The 24,103-nt window shown below is 42.3% G+C and overlaps 1 protein-coding gene across 3 annotated transcripts in view; it reads right to left on the bottom strand.

Annotated features, from left to right (window-relative positions):
- Positions 1–10,076: 10,076 nt before the first annotated feature.
- Senp1 (SUMO1/sentrin specific peptidase 1) overlaps positions 10,077–24,103 on the bottom strand; it is a 56,410-nt gene continuing 42,383 nt past the window's right edge. For all 3 annotated transcript variants that reach the window (XM_013018863.1, XM_013018861.1, XM_013018862.1), the window contains 5 exons: positions 16,563–16,766; positions 14,391–14,470; positions 13,520–13,604; positions 12,878–12,973; positions 10,077–11,062 (listed from right to left, as the gene is read on the bottom strand). In XM_013018863.1, coding sequence (XP_012874317.1) covers positions 11,000–11,062; positions 12,878–12,973; positions 13,520–13,604; positions 14,391–14,470; positions 16,563–16,766 — 528 coding nt within the window. In that variant the 3' untranslated portion in view covers positions 10,077–10,999. The remainder of the gene's footprint in view (positions 11,063–12,877; positions 12,974–13,519; positions 13,605–14,390; positions 14,471–16,562; positions 16,767–24,103) is intronic.

The raw sequence follows: 24,103 nt of genomic DNA, 5'->3' as shown, positions 1-24,103 counted from the left end.
TGTGAGCCTCTGTGTGTGCAGGTCCCATTAACTCCCCCTCAGCTACATGTGGAAAGGGGAGGAGAGGCCCAGGGAAGTCCAGAGCACTCGGAATCCTGATTTCAGAAGAAAGGTGAAGATACAGAAAACATCACACAGACTCCCAACTCACATATGGAATAATACATACACACTTGTACACACACACACACTGCTCCAACTCTTCATGTCCTATCCTAACCAACTTCTTCTTAACCCTACTGTCAACCTCGTTATCCAACTGGGCATCTTTGTGGTGGCGGGGGAAGGGGAGGAGAAATTTCAGCTAATGTCCTAGGACAGGTTTTAGCAAGCAAAACCCCTGCTGTCCATGTTAGTTTTGTACTATAGGTTTCTGATGCCTGTGACTGTAGGTGCAGCTGCTTTCCCCTGCCTCACCTGTAGTTTCTGCTGTGCACATTTGTACATCCACCTAGCCAACAGGCCTCACTTTGTACCATGGTGCCCACGACAGACAGGTTGGCTCAAGTCCTGTCCAGGGCTCTACATGCCTGCTCCCCCTTTCCTGTTCTCTCTGGGCCCCTGTTACCCTTGGCTGTGGTTTGTTTAACGGAGTGACTCCTGTCTGGGAGCAACCCAGAGCTCAGGACACAGAGAGACAGTTGTCCAGGTTTGCTATTTTTTTCACCCAGGGAGCCAAACCACACTGATGGGCTCAGAGGCCTGGCTGGACGCCTTCTTCATTCCTGCTTCCATTCCCCTGGTTGGCCCCAATTACCAATTGCCTTTGGTTCAGGACTTCTAGTTAACTTTCTGGGAGACCTCTTGGATTGGATACCTGTCTCCCACATAAGGGGAGAAGGGAGATCTGAGTTCTGAGGAAGTGGCGGAGGCAGAGAGAGGACCTGGGGACAAGATGACAGGTCACAGGGACTAACACCATACCATAACTTCCCTGTAGCTCCAGTGGCTGGTGCATAGTGGGTCCTATAAGAATAAGTGAGGAAGCGGTTGAATAGATAGCTGGATGGAGGGACAAATAAATACTTGTAGGTCCATAATGAATTCTGATAACAATTGAACCCCGAGGCCCTGGCCTCAGCATCAGGAAGATTTCTGTCAAGGAAGCATAATCCCTAGACATTGGTGCTCACATCTGTAATCCTAGCTATTCAGGAGGCTGAGATTGGAGAATCATGGTTTGAAACAAGCCCAGGCAGACAAATCCAAGAGACTTATCTCCTGCTAACTAGCCAAGAGCCAGAAGTGGAGGTGTGACTAAAATGGTAGCACACCAGCTTTGAGTGGAAAAAGCCAAGCAAGAGTGCAAGGCACTGATTTCAAGCCCAAGTATACACACACACACACACACACACACACAAATTGTAATCATCTCAGGTCTTTAAGACTCCCTGGAGGCCTGGAGTTGGGTGAAATTGGCCTTTTCTTCATCCTTGTATCTACTTCCCAAGGACCCCTCTTGGAAAGGAAGCTATGCCCACCAGAAAAGGCCCTGTGTAGCTTTTGAGCAAAGCAGCAATGAGCTCAAGTGACATGAGAGATAACCTGAAATCTCAGTTCATCCCAGATGCGACTCGGCCTGCTAGGATGCAAGATCCCACGCATGGAACCAACGAGGACATTGTAAGCTGGGACAGCAGTGCCATGTGCAGGACATGGAGAAAGTTTCCTCATCTCGAACTCAGGGGCCTGGCCTATTGTAAGTAGGCACTTAGGATTGATTGAATGACTAAAATATTTTTATGCCCTTTTCTCTCCAGCTGACCCATCAGATGCCTTTTTCCAAGGAGTAGATAAAACCCTCTGGAGAACTAGAAGTAGAAATAAAGAAGGATCAGCAGCACTGCCAAAGGAGAAAGGACCAGTGTGTGACAGTGCATACATGACTTTCCAAGTTCCCCTCGCCACCCCACTTTCCACTCCCCCTCCATCCTCAGTCTACCCCTATCACCCTGGCTGTTGATCCAGGAGATAAGGGTATACTAGGAGACAGAAATACAAAGTTACCCTAGGTATGTGCTGACTTTGACAATCTCAAGCATTCAGAAAAGGCCTGTTCCCTTCCTGGGACACAGGATGGCATAAGGGACCAGGCATGGGATGGGGTTGGGTAAGGTCCTCTACCAAGTTGGGAGGGAGATGGCTGATGATAGATAAGCAATTCCATAGCTGCTAGACTCGAATGGTGCAGTTGGGGGTTGTCCCTCCCTCAGCCGACCCAAAACCTTCTCTTCAAGAAAACTTCAAGAACTTCTCAGAATCCAAGCACCAGTGGCTCACACTTGTAATCCTAGCTACTCAAGAAACTGAGATCTAAGGATTGCAGTGTGAAGTCAACCCAGGCAGAAAGTCTTTGAGACTCTTAACTCCACTAAAAATACATAAATAAATCTGGAAATGGAGCTGTGGCTCAAGTGGTAGAATGCTTGTTAACCTTGAGCAAAAAAAAAAAAAAAAAATCTCAGGGACAGCACCTAGGTTCTGAGTTCAAGCCCCAGGACAGGCATAAAAAAATAAAGAGAGCTTCTCAGAGAGCCCTTTTCCTGCCTGAAGTAAAATGCAGTCACTAGTCTCTGCAGCAATTACACTTGGGAGAATTCAAATGTGAAACTTCCCTCTGAATTAAATCTGGAAAGTGAAGGGGTTTTGAGGGCCCACAGCAGCATGCCTCTCATTCACTGTGAGTTGAGCCCATTTTCTGAATAGGCACAGGAGAACTGTTGGCTCAGGGCAGCTAGGAAAGGCATCTTGAGCCAAGGGAAAACAATTAGGAGTAATTACCATCAAGAGAGGCCTCCAGTGAGGGGCACGGGTGAGAAGGGGCCAACTGTTTGTGAGGAAAATGAAAGTGGTAGACTGCTTTTTTGAAGAAGAAACAGAAGAGAGGGTGGAAAAGCTACGTGATATAGTCTTTTTCTTCTCCAGCCAAAGGGGCAGGACCCCTCCCCTTAGCCTCTTGAACAAAATTGGCCTCTAGAGAGTAGAGGGGGCTCCATGTTGGGGTGGGTAGGGGAGGATAGATGGAGGGCCCTGGGCTCTGCATTCTGAGATTCGCAAACCAGAAGGAATGGCAGAGGAAACTCCATACTGAGAAGAGTATGACACAGAGGTGAAGAGAGAAATGTCTCCAGTGGGGGAGGAGTTTCCCCTTCCCTCTACTGTCTGCATCAGTTCTGGAGGCCCTCTCTGGGGACCGGCTAGGCCCACCTCCTACCTGCCTAATCACTACTCTCTGTCCTCAGACTTCTAAGTTAGGACTAGGGAACAGAAGGAAAAGAATTTTGCTAATGTGGACAGTTAAGGACTGGGGAGATAAAAATGGAAGGTGAAGAGGAATTCCTTATTATCTGCCCTGCCTGAAGAAACTAAGAGAAATGAATTGAAAAGCAGCTAGATCCTACATCTCCCAAAGGAGGATCAAGAATACATTAAATAAGGACTGTAATCCTACTGGAGAAAAAAGCAGGATGACTAAGTGACCTCTTCACAAGTCCTCTTCTAGCTGGGTGCTGATGGCTCACACTTATAATCCTGGCTACTCTGAGATCTGAGGATTGCAGTTTGAAGCTAGCCCAAACTAGAAAGTCTGTGAGACTCTTACTTCACACACACACACAGCCAGAAATGGAGCTGTGGCTCAATTAGTAGAGTGCTAGCCTTGAGCAAAAGCAGCTTAGGGACAGTGCCTAGGCTCTGTGTTCAAGCTCCAGGACGAACACACACACACACACACACACACACACACAAATGGAGCTGTGGTGAATTAGGCTCTGTGTTCAAGCTCCAGGACCAACACACACACACACACACACACACACACACACACACACGGAGCTGTGGTTCAATTAGTAGTGCTAGCCTTGAGCAAAAGCAGCTTAGGGACAGTGCCTAGGCCGTGTTCAAGCTCCAGGACCAACACACACACACACACACACACGGAGCTGTGGTTCAATTAGTAGAGTGCTAGCCTTGAGCAAAAGCAGCTTAGGGACAGTGCCTAGGCCCTGTGTTCAAGCTCCAGGACACGGAGCTGTGGTTCAATTAGTAGAGTGCTAGCCTTGAGCAAAAGCAGCTTAGGGACAGTGCCTAGGCCCTGTGTTCAAGCTCCAGGACCAACACACACACACACACACACACACACACACACGGAGCTGTGGCTCAATTAGTAGAGTGCTAGCCTTGAGCAAAAACAGCTTAGGGACAGTGCCTAGGCCGTGTTCAAGCTCCAGGACCAACACACACGCACACACGCACGCACGCACACACGGAGCTGTGGCTCAATTAGTAGAGTGCTAGCCTTGAGCAAAAGCAGCTTAGGGACAGTGCCTAGGCCCTGTGTTCAAGCTCCAGGACCAACACACACACACACACACACACACACACACATTTAGTGGGGCCCATAAAGTCTATGTCAGACATTTTCCCTGTGGGCATGAGATAGGGCGTGCCTTGTAGAAGCAACAGATCTAGCACTGGCTTGGAGAACCAGTTGCTATCACTGACAAACAATGCCCACGCTTCCTGATTTTCTCATCTGCAAAGTGGGGATGCTAACCTCTAGATCAGACTTATGAGGATGAATGAAATAATGCATAAAGTAATATACAACTATTAATATAATTGGAAGATGGCTCTGTGATTCAAAGATTGGGCTGATGAGAAATGGGCATAAGTAGGTATCAAAGTAAATGTTCCTAGGGTTCAAGAAAAGTATCTGGAGGCTGAGGTGGCTCAGTGCATGCATGAGGCCCTGGGTTCAATTCCTCAGCACCACATAAGCAGAAAAAGCGGGAAGTGGCACTGTGGCTCAAGTGGTAGAGAGCTAGCCTTGAGTTGAAGAGCTGAGGCCAGAGTTCAGGCCCCACGACCGACAAAAGAAAAGTATCTGGAAAGCATTCCTTAAGGAATAGGCATCCACCCTCTTCTCTTCAGAATTTTCTGCAGAACCAAGACCAGAGTAGAGCAACCACCCAGGAGTTATTAGGGAGAGGCTGATTCTCATGCCCTAATGTAGGTTCCTAATCTGAGGGACCATTTGGTGACAGACAGTGCAGACAGAGGCACTCATCAGCTATTTTTAACCACATTTAGGAATTAGGAAAAGAAAAAAAGGTGGCTTGAAGGTTTCTCTCCTCACCCCAACCACTGTCAGATGGAAAAAAAAAAATCTTAACCATGTCTAAAAAAAAATTAGGAGCTCAAACACATCCCCAGAGAGCTCTTCTAACCTAACCATTTCTCCTCCACCGCTGACTTTTCATTAGCTGTGCTTTTAGTGTTCTTGTTATGAATGTGTGGGGCAGTGGGAAGGATTTGAGGAGAAAGGGTTGTGGGTGAGGGGCAAGGAAGACAAGGAGTACAGTTAGCAGTGGGTTGGAATCCAGACTGGTACGCTTGGCCTCAGGAGGGTTCTTTGGCAGGCTCTACAGACTGGTCTGGTTTTTTTTTTTAAAAGGGGGGCCAGAAAGCCACAGATTTGCATGTTATTTGCGTTCCAGGCTTTACTTCCAGGTGTGTGGAATGAAATGAATGAATGAACAGTATTCAGACTCCTGATGAAGGGGTGGACTCAGAAATCCAGACGACACTGAAGATCCAATCCCTGGTCCAGCTCCGATCAGGAGACACAGGCACCGAGAGACAGAACAAACAGTCACAGAGACAGTCTTAGAGAGACAAATATCATGGAGTCCTTTTTACCAGGATCGTTTCCAAAGGAAGGAAGCAAAATCCACAGAATTTATTTTAAATAAGTTAACTTTTTAAAAACTAAGGAGAATCACACATAGAAAGGCAAACGCAATATCATTCCTGACTTCTGTGACCTGCCATCTTATATTTTCACATTCTTTCGGAACTAGGTACTAAGAGTCAACCTTTTTTTGTTTTGTTTTGTTTTTTGGGGGGTAGGGTAGAGGCGTGGTCCTGGGCCTTGAACTCTGAACCTAGGCTCTGTCCCTGCTTTTGCTCAAGGCTAATGCACTAACATTTATGCCACCAGCACCAATTCCAGCTTTTTCAGAGTAGTTTAGTAGAGATAAGTCTCACAGACTTTCCTGCTTGGGCTGACCTTGAACTACAATCCTCAGATCTCAGCCTCCTGAGTAGCTAGAACTACAGGCATGAGCCACTGGTGCCCATCTAAGAGTCAACCTTCTTGATAAGGCATATTATTGTTTGGTGTCTGTCTACCCTCTCAAATCAGGCAAATCAGAAATCTATAGACTGAAAGACCCTCAGGAAAAGGTAGATTTTATTTCCTTGGTCAACCCATCTCTTCTTTCAGAGCTGTCTAATCCTATGCTTAAATCCACGCTTACAAAACACCGAGCCTAGAGATTCCCTGGGGTTTCAGCTAAGCAAAATATCTTTAAAGGCAAGAGAAAGGGACCCAGCTCAAGGAAATAAAAAGGATGGAGAAAACAACCAGAAGAGGAAGCTGTGGCTAGTGTAAATGAGCATGACATACCTCAAAGCAAAGCACATGGACTGTCGAGCAAAGTGTTTCTCTTTATTTTTGGGCCAGTACTGAGGCTTGAACTCATGACCTTTAGTCTTGCTTTACTTTTTCACTCAAGGCTGGAGCTCTACCACTTGAGCCACACCTCCACTTCCAGCTTTCTGGTGATTAACTGAAGATGATAATCTCACAGACTTTCAGGCTCAGGCTGGCTTCAAACCTCAGATCTCAGCCTCCTCAGCAGCTAGGATTACAGCAGCGTGAGCCACTGGCACATGGCAATGTATCTCTTTTAAGGACAAAGTAGGGCATGGAGATTAATCAGAGATGAACCCTTTGGAACCACAGAGGCTGAAGGCTGCCATGAGCAGCCCTTCTTCTTCTTAGCACAATGTTCTAATTAAGAGCAAACCCTACCTCATTCCTGGCAGGCCAGAAAGCAGTAGTTTCATCCTATGATTTGTGAAAAGCACTAAATCATTCATCTGCCTTCAGTAACTCCATGTCTGCATCTATTCCTGATGTAGAAGATGGATGATAGTACAGACACGTGGAGTTTTTCTAATATTGTAATTAGTTTCACACTATTCCCTAACAGTAATAAGGACTACAGATGTCCAGATTAGTGATTTTAAGATGTGACCAGGGAAGGCTTTGAGACAGCATTTAGGTTTGTATGCTTAGTAGTTATTTAGGAAGGGAATAAAATGTATTGTATGAGGTGCTGAGCTGGGTAAACTTGGATGCCTGTATGTTCCTCTCCTTTCCCACTTTCCTAGCATTTGTGTTCTGTCAATTATAGGGCTACCTCAAGAAGTCAAGTGATCAAAGGTGACTCCCCAGCTTATAAGGGGGGGGGGAAACATGAAGCTCAGTCTATCACACTTAAAACTTAACTCTAAAACTAAACCAGTGTTAACACTGGCCTTCAACTTCAACCCCTAATGTGACAGCATGTCAGGCCTCAATTATATCTCAGAATCTTGAAGAGTTTGCCAAGACCCTGGCCATGTGGTCCAACTACTCACAGCCCTGGGACTTTTTCCATTATCTCCCTGACTGGCTGAAGAGGATAGCCTGTATTAAAATTTCCTCAATTTTACCTTTGAACTCAGCATCTCCTGGTTAACTTTTTTCCCAGAGACACATGCATCCATTATCCCTCATTTTAATAGGTAATCAAAATGCTCTTCTATTCCACAATTTTCCCCTCCATTGCCAAAGCTGAGAATGGCAGTTACTTATTTTTCATAGGCAGGTGTTAAAGGTTCAGCACAGGTAAACCTTTAGACTGTGACGACAGATGCTGCACTTTCCTTGTCCTTTCACAGATTTTGGGATGCATCTGGAGCTGTGGATATGCTGCTCTCAGACAGGGCCCAGCTCGTAGCCTATTTGAATTAACTGGACCTGACAGCCTGAAACCTTTTATGACTTGCTTGGGTATGTGATCTCCCAGAAAGAATATATGTTGGTCAGTCTTGCATTGATCCATCTAGGTATAGTAGGAGAAAAGCCAAACCCAACATCAGTCATCTATGTCACTGAAAAGACAGTCTAGGAGCTGGAGGGATGGGACATAAGGACCAGAGGCTAGTCTTCCTCACCTTCTCTACCCACTATAGTCTTCCATGGGCCACATAAAGTCAGGTGACATTGGACAGTCTATGGGATGGCATTTGGTGGAAGTGTTTTTGCAGACTGTTTCTACTCCTGGACCACTAGGGGCAGATGGCAGAAGATGCTAGTATGATTACTATGGTGAGAAGTCAGTAGCATACAACAGTATGAAGCACCTCATATATGAAAGGGTAAGCTGACAGTTTCCAGGATGCTTACATTCAGTACTGCACAGGACACAGGACACAGGACTCCTAGGAGTGACAGTGGTTCCAGGTGACAAATGTGCAGGACCAGTATGATTTTTCTCTGTCCCAGGTCTAGGAATAATTATCAGGATTGTGGAGTCTGTATCTCCATCAAGTGCTTATCATCCCTCAAATACTTCTTTTTAGAGGAGGTAGGTGATTGTAAGCACCAAGCACAGTGGTAGTAACAGGCTTATTTAATTTAAAGCAGGTTAAACAAGATACTGATAACATGGAATGCAGAAACATCTTTTCCCCACTTGTGCACTAAGGAAAAGTCTCCAGATACTAGTCTTGTTCTTTCTGGGTAGCTGTCTGGGAAGGATGACCCATTTACACAAGTCTGTACTTGGTTGCCACTGAGCCACCCTGGGGCGCAGCTTGGAATGATGGGGCAGCCTCAGGGTTCCCTGATTCCTACCTTGTACAAAACTGCATTGGAGAAGGGGGCGGGGGCAAGTTCAGACAGGCTCAACAATTCCTTGTACATTTTGCAAAGTGCTTTTGTTTCAGGTTTCATTTTCTACTATACATGGCAATAAATATTTGTTGCTTTGGTCTATACAAAAAGTCTGAGGAAGAAAGACAGATGTTACCTAAATGAACAAGTAATAAATACAGAGAACTAGCTTGTTAAGAGCTCCCACAGACAATAGTAAGAGAGCCTGAAAAACTCAAGTTTTTGATTCATTGTCCAAAATGACACTATAATGCCACCTTTCAAGTTGTCACTTAAATACAGTAAGTACCAAAAGTCAAACAACATTCCAGAAGCCCATGTAGCAAGTTTGCATACTACAGCTTCCTAAAGAGAATGTGAAAGGTCCCGACAAGTCATACATAGAAAGGGATTTATTTTCTATAGAAAACAGAGGGGGGGAGGGAGGGGGGAAGGGAGAGGGAGAGCCAGAGAGAGAGAAGAGTTAAGGGAGTGAGGAGAGGGAAAGGAGGAAGGAAACAATACTCACACACATGCACAGGAGCACACACATTACACACATGAGCATGCAGAAGCGCACACACACAGACACACACACAGACACACACACAGACACACACACAGACACACACACACACACACACACACACACACACACACACACACACGGTGGTCTTCCCCCACAAAGCAGGCAGTTATGAAAAAGGCAGGACAACTGGTTGCTAGAGTGGAAACAGTAACATTCAGTTAACAATGGAATAGTTAAAAAAAATAGTTTTCTTTTCAAATTGTAACTTGTGGTAAAACATAGAAAAATGTACTAAACAAGCTTGGTATAAAACAGAGTAGAATTTTCAAATAAGCCCAAGGAGAAAGCACAATGCTGAAAAGGATGGGGTAACAAGGCGAGAGGAGAAAAGATTCATATAAAACTACCCATTACAATACAGAAAAAAGTATAAAATGTTCCTATTTTGGAACTTAAGTACAAAATGACACTGGCATTGGATCATTTCACTATCTAAACCTTAGGAGCTTTCAGAGGGTGGGAGAGATGGTAGAAGAACAAAGGGAATTGCAGTTTTAAATCTCAAGTTGATCAGTCCCAACTCCAACTGTTTTTCAGCTGAAATTTGCATCTCCCTTGATAACTTTTACCCCTAAACCAAAGCTTATCCAGGCCTCAAAATATTCTGTTAGGAATTCCACAAACACCCTACACATAGGGCTGGGACCTGTATGCTAGAATTTGGAAAAATGAAAAATAAATGTACAGGCTAAATGGTGAACACATTCAGTTTTTTTAAAACCATATCCCTGTGAAATATATATATCTATATCTATATCTTAGATTTTTCTGTGGTTAGAAACATATTTTAAACTAGCCACAGACCAACTAGACCTGCATTCATCCAATGTTGAAATTTTATACTCAATACTGAGGCCCTTCTTCTTCTTGGTCAGAAGCAGGCAACAGTAAAGTGGGGTTTTGTTGCTTTGCTGATGCTGACTACTCCCTGGGTGGGTCTTCCCTATGGCAGGCTGTGAGCATACACTAACTCCCACACTTAAGGAAGGGACTGCTTGCTACTCTGGGGTCTGTCCAGGGCTCCTGTGCTACACCTCAGGATGGGCTGAAGCTAACCATGATAAAAAGACCTTATAAAAAAGCAGGTTTTACAAAGGGGCATATAAATAAGAAAGGTCCTAGAGGAAGGGACTCACACATGTGCCCCAAAGTCCAGTTTACTGTCACACTCCTGACTGCACGTGTTGATCACCATGAATGTACATGTGCATGAATATGCTGGTAGGTTTTGTCCCTAACTGTTGTTCACACCTTTTCCTACTTCTTAGTAAGGCCTAGCAACTAGTGTTGATATGAAACCAAGATTTGTTCCAAGCTTTTCTGTCCCCCAATTAGGGACTCAGTGAGGCTGGAGCCCTTTGAAAACAAGATGGCAGAACTGAAGAAGTAAAAAGCTCTCTCTCTCTTCAGCTTAGGGATGTCCCTCAACCCTTTCACAGCACCAAAGTTTCTTTGCAAAAATAGTATCTGAGATACAAAAGGAAAGGCAGATGTGCTTGTGAATGCATCTCGCCTGGGCCTGGTCCAGGATCATGGGCTTTTCAAGAACAGAGGGTTGGGAGCAGCTGTTTCCAAGGTCTCTGGCTGTAGACAACAAAGGGCTGGTCCCCCATCGAGTCAATGTCTGCTCACTGAGACAGTCTTCACAAGAGCTTTCGGTGCAGGATCTCCCAGACCATCCGCTTCCGGAAGTATGGCATGTGTTGCTGTCGGAACGTAGAGACATCCTTAATTGTCATTTATTGTCCAACATTCTTTTTCTTTCAAGGCTCTCATCTAACAAGCTCAGGAATGTTTCTAGTCTTGTGATTTGTTAATTCTTGATTACATAATTCTTTCAATTGCTTTCTTCTACTGCTATTATCCATTGTTGTTGCCTCGGAAGTTACACTGGGCATCATCAAGAATCCCTAGACTTGCCCAAATGTCTCTAAGAATTATGAGAATGGTATTTGATCATTCTATGCCAAACTTTCTCTCCCTCTCTCTCTCCGTTTCTCTCTCTCTCCCCCTTCCTCCCTCCCTCCCCCCGCCCCCTCTGTTCTTCAGTACTAGGGACTGAACTCAGGATCTCACACTTTAGGCAAGTACTCTACCACTTGAGCCACATACCCAGTCCTTTTGCTTTGTTTTTCAGATAAGATCTTGAATAACTTGGCTTGGACTGGTTTCTGACCCCAATCCTCTTCTACCTCCTGCGTAGCTGGGGTTAGAGGGGTATACCACAGCTTGTTTTGAGGCAGGGTCTCACTAATTTTTTTACCTGGTTGCCCTTGACCTTCAATCCTCCTTCCTCTGTCTCCTGCTCGGATTACAAGTGTGTAGTACCATGCCTGCTTTTTTGGGGGTGGGGTGGGGATGGGGGTCAGTCATGGGGCTTGAACTCTGGGCCTGGGCGCTGTCCTTGAGCTCTTCAGCTCAAGGCAAGTGCCACTTCCAGTTTTCTGGTGGTTCATTGGAGATAAGAGTCTCACGGACTTTCCTGCCTGGACTGGCTTTGAACCTCATCCTCAGATCTCAGCTTCCTGAGTAGCCAGGATTACAGGCATGAGCCACCAGCGCCTGGCTGGGTTTTTTTGGGGTTTTTTTTTGCTGCTGTTCTTTGGGTTTTTGGCGATTTTTTTGGCTTTGGGGTTTTGTGTTTTTTTTGGTGCTAGTCCTAGGACTTGAACTCAGGGCCTGGGTGCTGTCCCTGAGTTTCTTTTGCTTAAGGGTAGTACTCCACCACTTGAGCTACAGCTACACTTTCAGATAAAGTTAGAGTCTCACAGATTTTCCCCTCTGAGCCGCCTCAGATCTCAACCTCCTTAATTACAGGTGTGAGCCATCAGTGCCCAGCCTATGCTGATGTTTTAAAAGGATATGAGAATGAAGCCTGAAAATGAACAACTTATTTTAGAAGAGTAACTAAAGGAATTTCAAGAGCCAGATCAGTCTTTTCTAGACAAAGGGCTATGGTAGAAAAATCTGGGAAGGCCATTTATTCAAACCGAAGTAGAGAGTCAAGGGGAAACATATCAAAGTAAACTGTACCTGAAGTCTCAATTCACTTTAACCTCTGAAGGATAATGTGTACAGAAATGATCAATCATCAAGACCAATCACTGAGACAAGATTGACCACTGCATCAAGAGAGAGGCAGCACTAACAACACTAGGAAATCAAGGCAGGGCCTATTCCAAACCTGAATCTTAAATCAAGTTCATGGGAATAGGAGAAAATTTAACTATGGTCTTTTTTTGAGTCTTGTATGAGATTTGAGGAAAGTAGAGAAGATGGACAAGAATAAGGCTCTGCTTTTAATCAAGATTCCTTTACTATCTTATGTGATATAGTAAGCCAGGATGTGGCCTATTACTATTTTTCTTCTTCTATGACATGTCATACATAGTAACCATCAGCCTTGAGATATAATCTAAAACATGGTAATTGTTAGGGCAGACTCCATAGAAGAGAATGGCAACTATGGACAGGCTAGAGATCAGGTGGTCCCAGGGCCCCCTCCTGAAGGCTCAGCTTACCTGTGTGAAGTTGATTGGTCTGTCTTTGGTAATACAGTCGGCATATTTGCAGGCGAACATTCCACAGTCACTTCCATTCATCTGCTGGGGAATTTCCTGAAAGAACAGCAATAATAAGGTGGTATTTTACAAGCTTCTTTCCTTCTTAGATTAAAAAGAACTAAAGGACATAAATATTACATGTTTCCCCAAATGTTTCAAGTGTTACCCTGGTCCTTAACTCAGGACAATGGAAGTTAAAAGGAACAAACACACACACACACACACACACACACACACACACACACACACTTTTAATCAGGTTGTATTAATCTTACTGGAGTATATCTCATTTTCATGCACAAAGATATATAAAAACTGTACCTTCCCCTAAGGGAGAAGACAGCTCAAATCATCAATGTTTTTCCTACTAGAAAAAAAAAAAAAACCAGCAAAATAGCTGGGCGCCTAGAAAACTTAGTTCTATGTAGGAAACCCATTATGAATTTTCCCACAAATAGATAAATCAATCTTTCTCACTGAGCCAAACAAAGTGGTTAGCCACTGAAGTCAGGCTAGCACTAAGACAGAAGATCTTTGGGGATCCTTTCCTCCCCACATGGCCTTCTCTTAGGACTTCTAACACATTTCCATGAAAGGTACCTGGCTTTTCTTGCTGAAGAGCTGCCAGCCATTGGTGTCAAACTCTTTTCTTTTCTTGTCAATACTTTCTTGTTTTAAATATTGCCTAAAGGTATTAGAAGAGAATGAAATGAACTGTGAGGAATTCAGATGACAGCTGCCAGCCTAAGAATGGGGCAGGCAATCAGCTGCTGTTCTGAGAAAATACATGTTGCTGGGCAGGAAATGATTACACTGCTAAGCTTCACCTGGGCCTGTAGGTCTCTCAAGACTCTCACAATGAAGCCACTCTGTTACCCCACGAGGGACATGATCTCTGCCTCTGATACACAGACCACTTTGACCTTCTTTCTGAGAAACAATTTTTTATTCTTCTCTTGCTATATATAGTTCTTTAGAATTCAACTTAATTGGTACAAGTGATTCCCTAGCAGTACTGAGATGTGCATTTACCACTAGGTAGGCTTGGTTCTCCTGTGTGAAAATTCAGTCGGAATCAACAATGTAATGAGTACAAGCTTCATCTAGAGCACTCTTATTGAGTGCAAACTACTAGAATCACCATTCTGGAGCCTACCTCCTCCTGGTCATCAAAATGATAAAATGAAAAAAATGGTGTTTTGAAAACATTTGAGGCTGAATGAAATGATTTCTAACTAGTGATCCTATCTCTATGTTCTGTACTTTCAGTATACTGGGTCAGTAACTGCAACCTATAAGGCATATTCTTTATACTGTCTGTATCATTATTATTCCTTATTTAGATTTACAATGTTCATTTTTATTCAATAAGATGGTTTTGTTAACCTCTGTTCTATAGGTATCGAACAGAATATAACAACAGATCCCATACCCAACACCAAACTCAGTTCTGCCACAACTCTTCACTTACAAGAGAATCTTGCAGGCTTCATTGTTTATTCCACCCATAGAATCATAATAGGTAATGCTCTTCTTTCTAAAGTCCACAACCTAGTGATAAGGAAAAAAAAAAAAGAATCTGTGTTTATAAAGTGAAAAAATTTGGCTGGTTTCTGGTAGCTCATGCCTGTAACCCTAGCTACTCAGGAAGTTGAGATGTGAGGATTGCAATTCAAAGCCAGCCCAGGCAAAAAAAAAATCTATGATACTCTTATTTCCAATTAATCCACTAGAAATGAAGCTGTGTTTCAAGTGGTAGAGCTAGCCCTGAGCACAAAAGCACAGGGACAGCCCCCTGGCTGAGTTAAAGCACATACAAAAATAAGGTAAAAATAAAAATAAAAATAAAAATAAATAAAGTAAAGAAAATTGGCCTTGTAGTTTTTAACTTCTCAAGCTCCTGGAACCTTTTCCTGGACTTCCTGAGAAACTGTGAGAAGAACCACATGCTTGTGGCTCACATCTGCAATCCTAGCTACTCACTCGGAAGGCTGAGATCTGAGGATTGCAGATCAAAGCCAGCTTGGGCAGTAAAGTCCATGAGACTCTTCTTTTCTTTTTTTTTTTTTGGTTGGTCATGGGGCCTGAACTCTGGGCCTAGGTGCTGTCCCTCAGCTATTCAGCATAAGGCTAGCACTTTACCACTTGAGAGACAATGCCACTTGCAGCTTTTTCTGCTCATGTGGTGCTGAGGAATCAAACCCAGGGCCTCAAGCATGCAAGGCAAGCACTCTACCACTGAGCCACCTTCCCAGCCCCAAGACTCTTATCTCTAATAAACTACTCAAAAAAAAAAAAAAAAGCCAGAAGTGGCACTGTGGCTCAAGTGGTAGAGTACTATCCTTGAGCACAAAGAGGCTCAGGGACAGGGCCCAGGTCCTAAATTCAAGCCCTGGGACCAGCAAAAAAAAAAAAAAAAATGGGAAAGAGAGAGAGAGAGAGAAACAAAGAAACAAAGAAAACTGATAAGACTGATGGGTACTTTGTATATTATATATTATTACATTCTGCAGAGACAAGGAGAATGAAGGGATTATTTACAGAAAATTATGCTGAGGGCTGATCAATTGGTGAGTCATTACTGGCCTGAAATCTTTTTCAGCTGCTCAGTTTCTCCCTCTGCTGGGTGGGCAACAGTAGAAATAGCATTTACTACAGAGAATGTTGAGTACCTTAGAGCATTTCTACAATTTCAGAAAGATGGTAAAAAGATCCTGGGTTTTCTCTCTATTTTTTTTGTATTTTATTTTTTTAATGGCCTTTATTAAAGGACACATAGTAAAGGATTTCATCATGACATTTCTATACATGTGCATAATGTATCATTACTCTTCCTTCTCCCCTCTCCCACTTTTTTTCCCTTTCTGCCTCCCTTATAGTCCCCTTTTATTTTCTTGGCCTTGATTTAAGTTTTGCTTCTTTACTTTGAGAATTACTTTTTTGATTTATGCCTTTTTTAATTAAGTTTTTTAATAGTGAAAATACTGTACAAAAGGGGTTACAGTTACATGAGCAAGGTAACTGTAATTCAAAACAGAATGTAAAGCAAATTTATTACACACTGATGTATCCATATTCTAAGACATTAAAAAAAAATTCAAATCACCACATATACAAGGCAATTTATGAGTAGACAGCAAAAACAGTCACAGAATCTTAAGTTGGCAACATCATTAAGAAGCTACTTTTCCTCCCCATTCCTTGCCTTGAGACTGGTTAGATAACTTGTAACTCCCTTTTAAATATTTCCAGAAAAGGAAATTCCACAACTTTCTTCAAAGTCAAAGTGTCTCCCTCTCTAGACAGGAAATTCATTGATCTATCTGATTTTCAGCCAACCTACTACTACTTAACACTACTCTCTCTCTCCATCAAGTGAAGATGTACAAATGATACTCATAAATCTTTGTCTTCTATAGTTATGTAATTTCTATTTTAACAGTAATGTGTGAAATGGAAAAATGAAATCTGCTGAAATTGTTTTAAGGGGATGGAGAAGGAGGGCAGAGGTAGAGGAGGTAAGTTTGTATGATTACACAGTATGTATAAGTAGAAATGTCTCAATGAAACTTACTCTATACAACTAATATTAGCTAATAAAAAAATCTTTAAAAATTTTATCAGAAATAAAGGAGGTACTCACAGCTAGACACCAGTGCACACCCAAGTGAATGGGCACTAGAAGAATGTCAACAGAAAATACGTCCACTTTCTTTGTCCAACGTTTCACTGCCTGATAACCAGCTGTTTTTAACTTAGTGAAGAAAAATGTGTTAAATGCATGCACACTTGGCAATCCCTTCTCTTTACTTCGTTCCATTAGCATGTTCATATAGAAATTGATGATCTGTAGGAAGAAATTACATATTAGAAAAAATAATGTATTATAGAGGGACAAAGCAGTTGCTGTACTGAATAGAATTATGTTACTGTTTCCAAATCAATTCTATAAAGATCTCAACATCTGATAGCCTCATGTACCTATATCAACTTCTGGTAGGGAAAGGGTTGAGGCAGTAATAGTCAAAACAGGTAAAGATGATAACTATATTATAGACTTGACAATACAAATAGGTCTATGTTTACCAGACTTAAGAGTGTTAAATCAAAAGACTAGAGAAAACTGGGTGCTGGTGGCTCACGCCTGTAATCCTAGCTACTCAGGAGGCTGAGATCTGAGGATTACAGCTCAAAGCCAGCCCCAGCAGGAAAGTCTGTGAAACTCTGGTCTCCAATTATCCACCAGAAAACCGGAAGTGGAGCTATAGCTCAAGTGGTATAGCACTAGTTGAGCTGAAGAGCTTGGGGACAGTGCACAGGCCCAGAGTTCAAGCCCCATGACCAAAAAAAAAAAAAAAGACTAGAGAATAAGAAGGAAGAGGTGCTAGAAAGTGAGGCTTAAGAGAAAAAGGAAGCAAGGAATACCAACAATTAATAAGGCACATTAGCAGTTACTTTAATCTAGTGGGACTATGTGAGCAATCGGTTCCTTAACTCCATTCAATTCCAGTATTAACCAAACCTTAGGTAAGGATTACATGGTTTTGAACAAAGAGAATATTCTGTTCCACAATTAATGACTGCCTTCTCAGCCTCATTAGCCATACTACAAACTAGTCTTAGGTAGAGTTGACAGAATCAACATTTCATCAATTGTACTCCATACTGACAATAGCTCAGCAATTTCACCTCTGTAGATGCAGACTTAGATGTAGAACAAAAACCTGGATTACGCCATTGCAGGTGGCTCATGCCTGTAATCCTAGCTACTTAGGAGGCTGAGATCTGAGGACTGTGGCTCAAAGCCATTTGGGGCAGAAAAGACCCTGTGAGACTCTTATCTCCAATTAACCATTCAAAAACTAGAAGTGTAGCAGTGGCTCAGAGTGGTAGAGTGCTGGCCTTGAGCAAAAGAGCTCAGAGACAATCCCTACACCTTGAGTTCAAGCCCCCTACCGACAAAAAACAAACAAACAAAAACTCTGATTACAAGAGACCTAAAAGTAAAGCTACAAACATGAAGAATAAAGTTCTCCCTCAGAATCTAAAAGCTTAGCTTTAATATCAAGTGTGAGGAAAGAAAATGCTTAACAGATGAGTTGGATAATTTTTTTCTGTTAACCAAACAATGTTTTCTCTAATAGTAACTATGTTGTCTCTGTTCCTCTAAGTCCAGGACTTCTTAGTACCAACATCTGAAAGTTATTGTGCCAGAAGTTACTGCATACTTACTTTATGTGGCCAGTGGAAGCCAGGCTAGAGTCTGTCAACTCCAAGGAATGAATGGTCTAACTGAGCCACAGCTTGGAAATATGACTAAGAAAACAGGCACATTTTTCAGAATGCTTTTTGAGGAATGGGAAAATGCCCCTGTCCTTTGACAAATATTTACACACCAGGATGCCAAAGCAGTGAGCTACTGCCCAACAGTAGGCAGCTACATACTGGGTAGGCAGCAGGGAACACTGCCAGGAACACACTGGAGGCATGGTCTAGACTAGAGAAAGGGCCCATAGATGAAGATACCTAGGTAGCTGGAGGGAAACCGCGCTCACCATGAGGCAGAGCTCTCAGGAGGGGAGAGGCTAGCTCTGAAGAAAGACACTGTTCTGTCTGCAGCTCTGATGTTTGAGCAGTAGGCCCTGCAGGACCCAGAGGACTCAGGCTGTAATTAATTCTATGGCTTGTGTGTGATGGCCAATAGCTAACTGGTGCATAATTATTTTAAATAAGGAAAATCTATGAAAGCACAATTAGAATAGCAAACTTTTCAAATCTAGGTTTTCAGTTTAACTTTGACCAAAGCTAATGGTGCTTAAGATTGCAACTAGTTTGGTGAAAATAGCTACTAATGGAGGTGAATCTGCCCAGGAACACAGATTTCTAGGACATAAAACTATATCCTCTAGTGAGAGAAAATGAGCCAAAAGGAACAGATAAGATTCCTCTGCAGTATGGAAATTCCTCAAAAAACTAAAATAGATCCAACAATACCACTTTGGGCATTTATACAAAAGAGTGTAACTTAGGACACAATAAATGTACCTACACACCCATGTTCACTGCAGCACCATTCACAACAGAAAAGTTTAGGAGACAGTACAGAGCCTTCACGATCGAAGTAACTGGATCAATAAAATGTGGTATATATGTACAATGGAATTTTACTCATCCATCAGGAAGCTTTATATTACATAATTTGCAAGGAAGTATATGGACCTGGAAAAAATTTTATTAAGTAAGTCTGGCTCAACGAGACAAAGGGCACATGTTTTCTCTCCTATGTAGAAATTAGGCTTAAATATAAACATACATGAAAACAAACATAAGGCCATATACACGTATACACAAACGGACTGAAAGGGTGGGTTTCCATTGTGTAACTCCTTCTAACAATGAAAAGTTTAACAAGATGAATACCAGATAACTGAAACAGGTCTTGTCAGGAGGGCAGTTAAAAGGAGGGGGAGCAGATGGAGACAGAAAGGAAGGGTGGGTGAATATAGTCATAATAGTCAATGTACATATATGAAAACTGAACTAAAAAGATGAGCTGGGCGCCGGTGACTCATGCCTGTAATCCTAGCTACTCAGGAAGCTGAGATCTGAGGATCAAGGTTCAAAGCCAGCCCAGGCAGGAAAGTCTGTGAGACTCTTATCTCCAATAAACCACTAGAAAACTGGAAGTGGTGCTGTGGCTCAAGCGGTAGGGTGCTTGCCTTGAGCTGAAGAGCTGAAGAGCTGAGGGGACAGTGCCCAGGCCCAGGGATCAAGCCCCACAACCAAAAAAAAGACAAGTAGGTGAGTAGGGCTGGGACAGATAGGAGGGAGGAAGATGGAAGGGGTCACACCCAATCAAGAAGTTTTGTACATATAAATGGACACATTTGAACTGAACCCCCTTTAGACAACAATTTGAAGATAATAATAATTACTCTGGCCTTCTACCTGTCCCACAATATTAGTCATGCAATGAGGCTATCCTCTCAATGCAAGGAGTAAAGTGAACAGGTAGATGACTTGTCAATATGTAAGACAGTGAGGTAGGCCACACAAGTTATATATTTTAATGGGCGAAAAAGGACAAACAGGAAAGATAAAAGAAGTTAGGTTACAGAGATAAAAAGCCATCAAGCACATCAATGCTGAGCAGATATTTTTCTTCTTCAGGTACCTATCATAAAGGTTATTATTTCTGGTAATATTTTAAGTTGAAAATAAAAGGTGATGTAAATGAGTGTAATATTACATAACTATCTCATTTTTCAGGAGAGACTTCCAGAAACTGAAAAAAAATTCTCTAGACTTATACACACTGACATCTTGCCCCTACCTTTAGAGAGTCAACTACAAAGCTAAAGACTAATATAAGAAGAACAGAGACCTAGTGATTGGTTATTAAAGAATCTGTTTCCTTTGAGATTCCCTCTTCCATTGCTCTGGCCCTCCCTCAAATCACGGTTTCTCTATGGGGAGGGAAATGGCTTCCTCCAAAGTCAACTAGTTAATTAACTCTAGAGTTATTTTTCAATTCCCCAATATCCCAGTAGGAGAGTGTGGTGGCCTCAATAATTAGCCATTATTCTGTCCAAATGAGAAAAACTGCCATAGTTCAGCCAAGAATCAGTCACACCCAAAATAAGCTAGAATCAGAGAACAAAAAGAATCCTACATGTCATTTCACCGTGGAGGGCTGAGGATGAAGGAAAAGGAAATGAGAGAAGGGATCACAGTGTTCAAGATGAAAGAGAAGCAGTGATGGCCACCGCATTTGCTTCTATTTTGTGAAGACAAAATGTCTCCCCTCCCCCACTGGCAACAGTCCTTTCTGAACACAAGATTTTCTTAGCTCCAAGAGATCATAAATTGAAGAGCACTAAAAGCAGACCTGTTTGTTTCACCACTTCACCATCATCTGAAGACTACTGTCAAGGTTGTAGTATACTTGTCAACCTTCCTGGGACACACACTTGCCTGTTTTGCCTTTATGGTTCCTACTGCCTAAGAAGCTGCTCTTTCTGCTCTCTTCACAATCTTGGCCAAGAGAGTCTACTTGTCTATGCAGCCCTGTTTGAGGGCGGGAGGTTTGTTTTTAGTGTCTTTGTTCTTTTTTTATCTTATTTGAAGAGTTGCCCAGCTGAAGCTGAAAAAAAGGCTGTTCTTTTTAAAGGAAAACCTACAACGTTCTTAAACTAAGGATTCAATCCTTTTGTGCTACCACAATGACATAAATGACTACTGATAACTGTATCTTCTTTCTTGCTCAGCAAACCAGCCAAACTTGTGTTCTTATGCATCTGGAAGTAAAGCATTCCCTAGCAATAAAGACTTGCTATTTAACCTTATCATGCTTATTTTGGACCTCTTTATTTAGTTTAAGAAAAAAAAAAAAAAGCTGTTCTGAAAGTCCTGAGCATGTCAGTTTTCCTGAGCAGGGACCAAGACAATTCACAATTCTCAGGAGAACAAAAGCCTTTTTCTTTTCCATTTCTTGACCTTTCCATTCTGATTTTTAAATTAAATTTATCTTAATCTTTCCATTTTCATTGTTTGGTGGGAGGGGGAGGGCACGGGTGCATGTACATGCATGCATGCATACATGTGTCCTGGGATTTGATCTCAGGGCCTTAGCTGTTTCCTTAGCTTTTTCTAATGACTCTACCACCTGAGCCACAGCTCTACTTCTAGATTTTTGGTGGTTAATTGGAGATAATACTATCACAAACTTTCCTGCCCAGGCTGTCTTTGAACCATGGTCCTCAGATCTCAGTCTCCAGGATTACAGGCATGAACCACTGGTGCCTGGCTTCAACTCTAATCTTGAAATTAAATTTATTTTTGGTAACCACTAAACCCAAAAGAATAACCAAACAGTAACTCCTTATTATTATGGTTTAGAAGGTCACTTAATCCTAAAATCTGGATGAACAATATTATGGAAACAAAGAAGACCAACTTCACTATAAAATAGATTTTTCTCAAATGCAAATTCAAGCAACAAATTGTTAGAATTACTTCTAGAGTTTAAGAGAAAAGCATGCATTACTTTTATGGAAGCATTTATAGGGAATAATTAATAACATAAATCCCTGATTTACCTGGGCTAGTTCTATTAAGACACACTCTAGCCAGGCACTGGTGGCTCATGCCTATAATCCTAGCTATTAAGGAGGCAAAGATCTGAGGGTCACAGTTCAAAGCCAGCAATGGTAGGAAGGTCTGTGAGACTTAATCTCCGATTAACAACCAAAAAAGCAGTAAGTGGAATTGTGCCTCAATTGGTAGAGCATTAGCCTAAAAAGCCCAAGGACAGCACCCAGACCCTGAGATTCAAACCCCAGCACTGGGATGCACATACATGCACAAGCATGTGCGTGCGCACACGTGAGCGCGCGAGCACACACACACACACACACACACATACACTTCAAAGAAGTAAATTAACTATGAGGAAGTGAATGAGTCACTTTCACTCAAGAGTGTGTAACATGGGAGATCACACATTTACTTGATTAGTTTATCTCATTTTGCTTTATTTGCTGCTTTTTGCGATTGATTTTCATTCCTTAATGAGGATCTGTTTCCAATATTAGGTTGTCTAGTTAAGAATTAATATTTTATGAGCTGTTTTCTCTTTCACCTGAGAAGTATTCAGATTTAATTACATCTTAGATATAGTTATTAAGCTGAGACCAATATCAACTCCTCATTTCTATGAATTTTAAAAACTTTTCATAAGGGAATGAAAAATATATTCAATTATTTTGATTTGTTTTAGTCTTAGTAATTTTTTTGGGGGGGAGGTCCAGTTGTGGGGCCTGCACTCTGGGCCTGGGCGCTGTCCCTCAGCTCTTCAGCTCAAGGCTAGTGCTCTACCACTTGAGCCACAGCGCCACTTCCGGCTTTTGTTTTTTTCTGCTTATGTGGTGCTGAGGAGTCGAACCCAGGGCCTCATGCATGCAAGGCAAGCGCTCTACCACTGAGTCACCTTCCCAGCCCTCTTAGTAATTTTTATTTTTAATATTACATCTTTTTTGTGATACTGTGGGTTGAACTCACACTTGCTAGGTAGCCACTCTATCACTTGATCCATGACACTAACTCTTTTGGCTTTATTTTTAGGATAGTCTCACATTTATGGCCTGCCTGGCCTAGACTAAGATACTATTTACATTCCCATGTAAGTGTAATGACAGATGCATATCACCATAACCAGCTACTGGTTAAGATGGAGGTCTCACAAACTTTTTGCTCACTGACCTCAAACTGAGATCTTTGTCTACATTTCCAATGTAGTTGGGATTATAGGCATGAGTCACCACACCTAGGCTTGGTTTTGTTTTGAATAGAATAATATTAATTGTACAAAGAGGTTTCATTATGCTGTTTCATTGTGCTATTCCCAAACCTGTATATACTGCAATTGGATTATATTTGCCCTCTCTCTTACTCCACCCCCCTCAACCTGTCCTGTGGCTTGAACTCTGGGCCTGGGTATTGTCCCTGAGCTCCTTTTGCTCAAGACTAGCACTCTACCACTTGAGACACAGTGTCAATTCGGCTTTTTTTTTTATGATTAGTGAAAATGAGTCTCACAGACTTTCCTGTCTTTGAACTGCAATCCTCAGATCTCAGCCTCCTAAGTACCTAAGATTATAGGTGTGAGCTGCTTGCCCTTCCTTACTTCCTTATTCCCACATTCCTCCTCCTCTTTTCCTTTCCACCTTCCTAGCAGTTACCCATTTTACTTTCATGACCTTTATTTCTTTCCCCTAGCTTCCACAAAAGAAAGATAACACATGATACTTATCTTTATGGGACTGGCTAATTTCACTTAACATATTCTCCAGTTCTATCCATTTTCCTGCAAATAATATAATCCATTCTTCTTTATGGCTAAGTTATTTGTTTTCTTCAGTACAACCAGTTTGACTGGGGTAAGGTGGAATCTCAATGTAGTTTGGATTTGCATTTCTCTGATGGTTAAGAATTTTGAACATTTTTCATATATTGGCTATTCTTAAGAATATTTGTCAAAGGGGAAACAAAGGAGGAGGCAACAATGCTTGATAAGAAATGTACTCATTATGGGGCTGGGAAGGTGGCTCAGTGGTACAGCGCTTGCCTTGCATGCCTGAGGCCCTGGGTTCGATTCCTCAGCACCACATAAGCAAAAAGAAAAAA

This window comes from Dipodomys ordii, unplaced genomic scaffold, assembly GCF_000151885.1.
Source record: "Dipodomys ordii isolate 6190 unplaced genomic scaffold, Dord_2.0 Scaffold42, whole genome shotgun sequence".
NCBI lineage: Eukaryota > Metazoa > Chordata > Mammalia > Rodentia > Heteromyidae > Dipodomys > Dipodomys ordii.
This window is presented reverse-complemented; position numbering and strand designations above follow the sequence as displayed.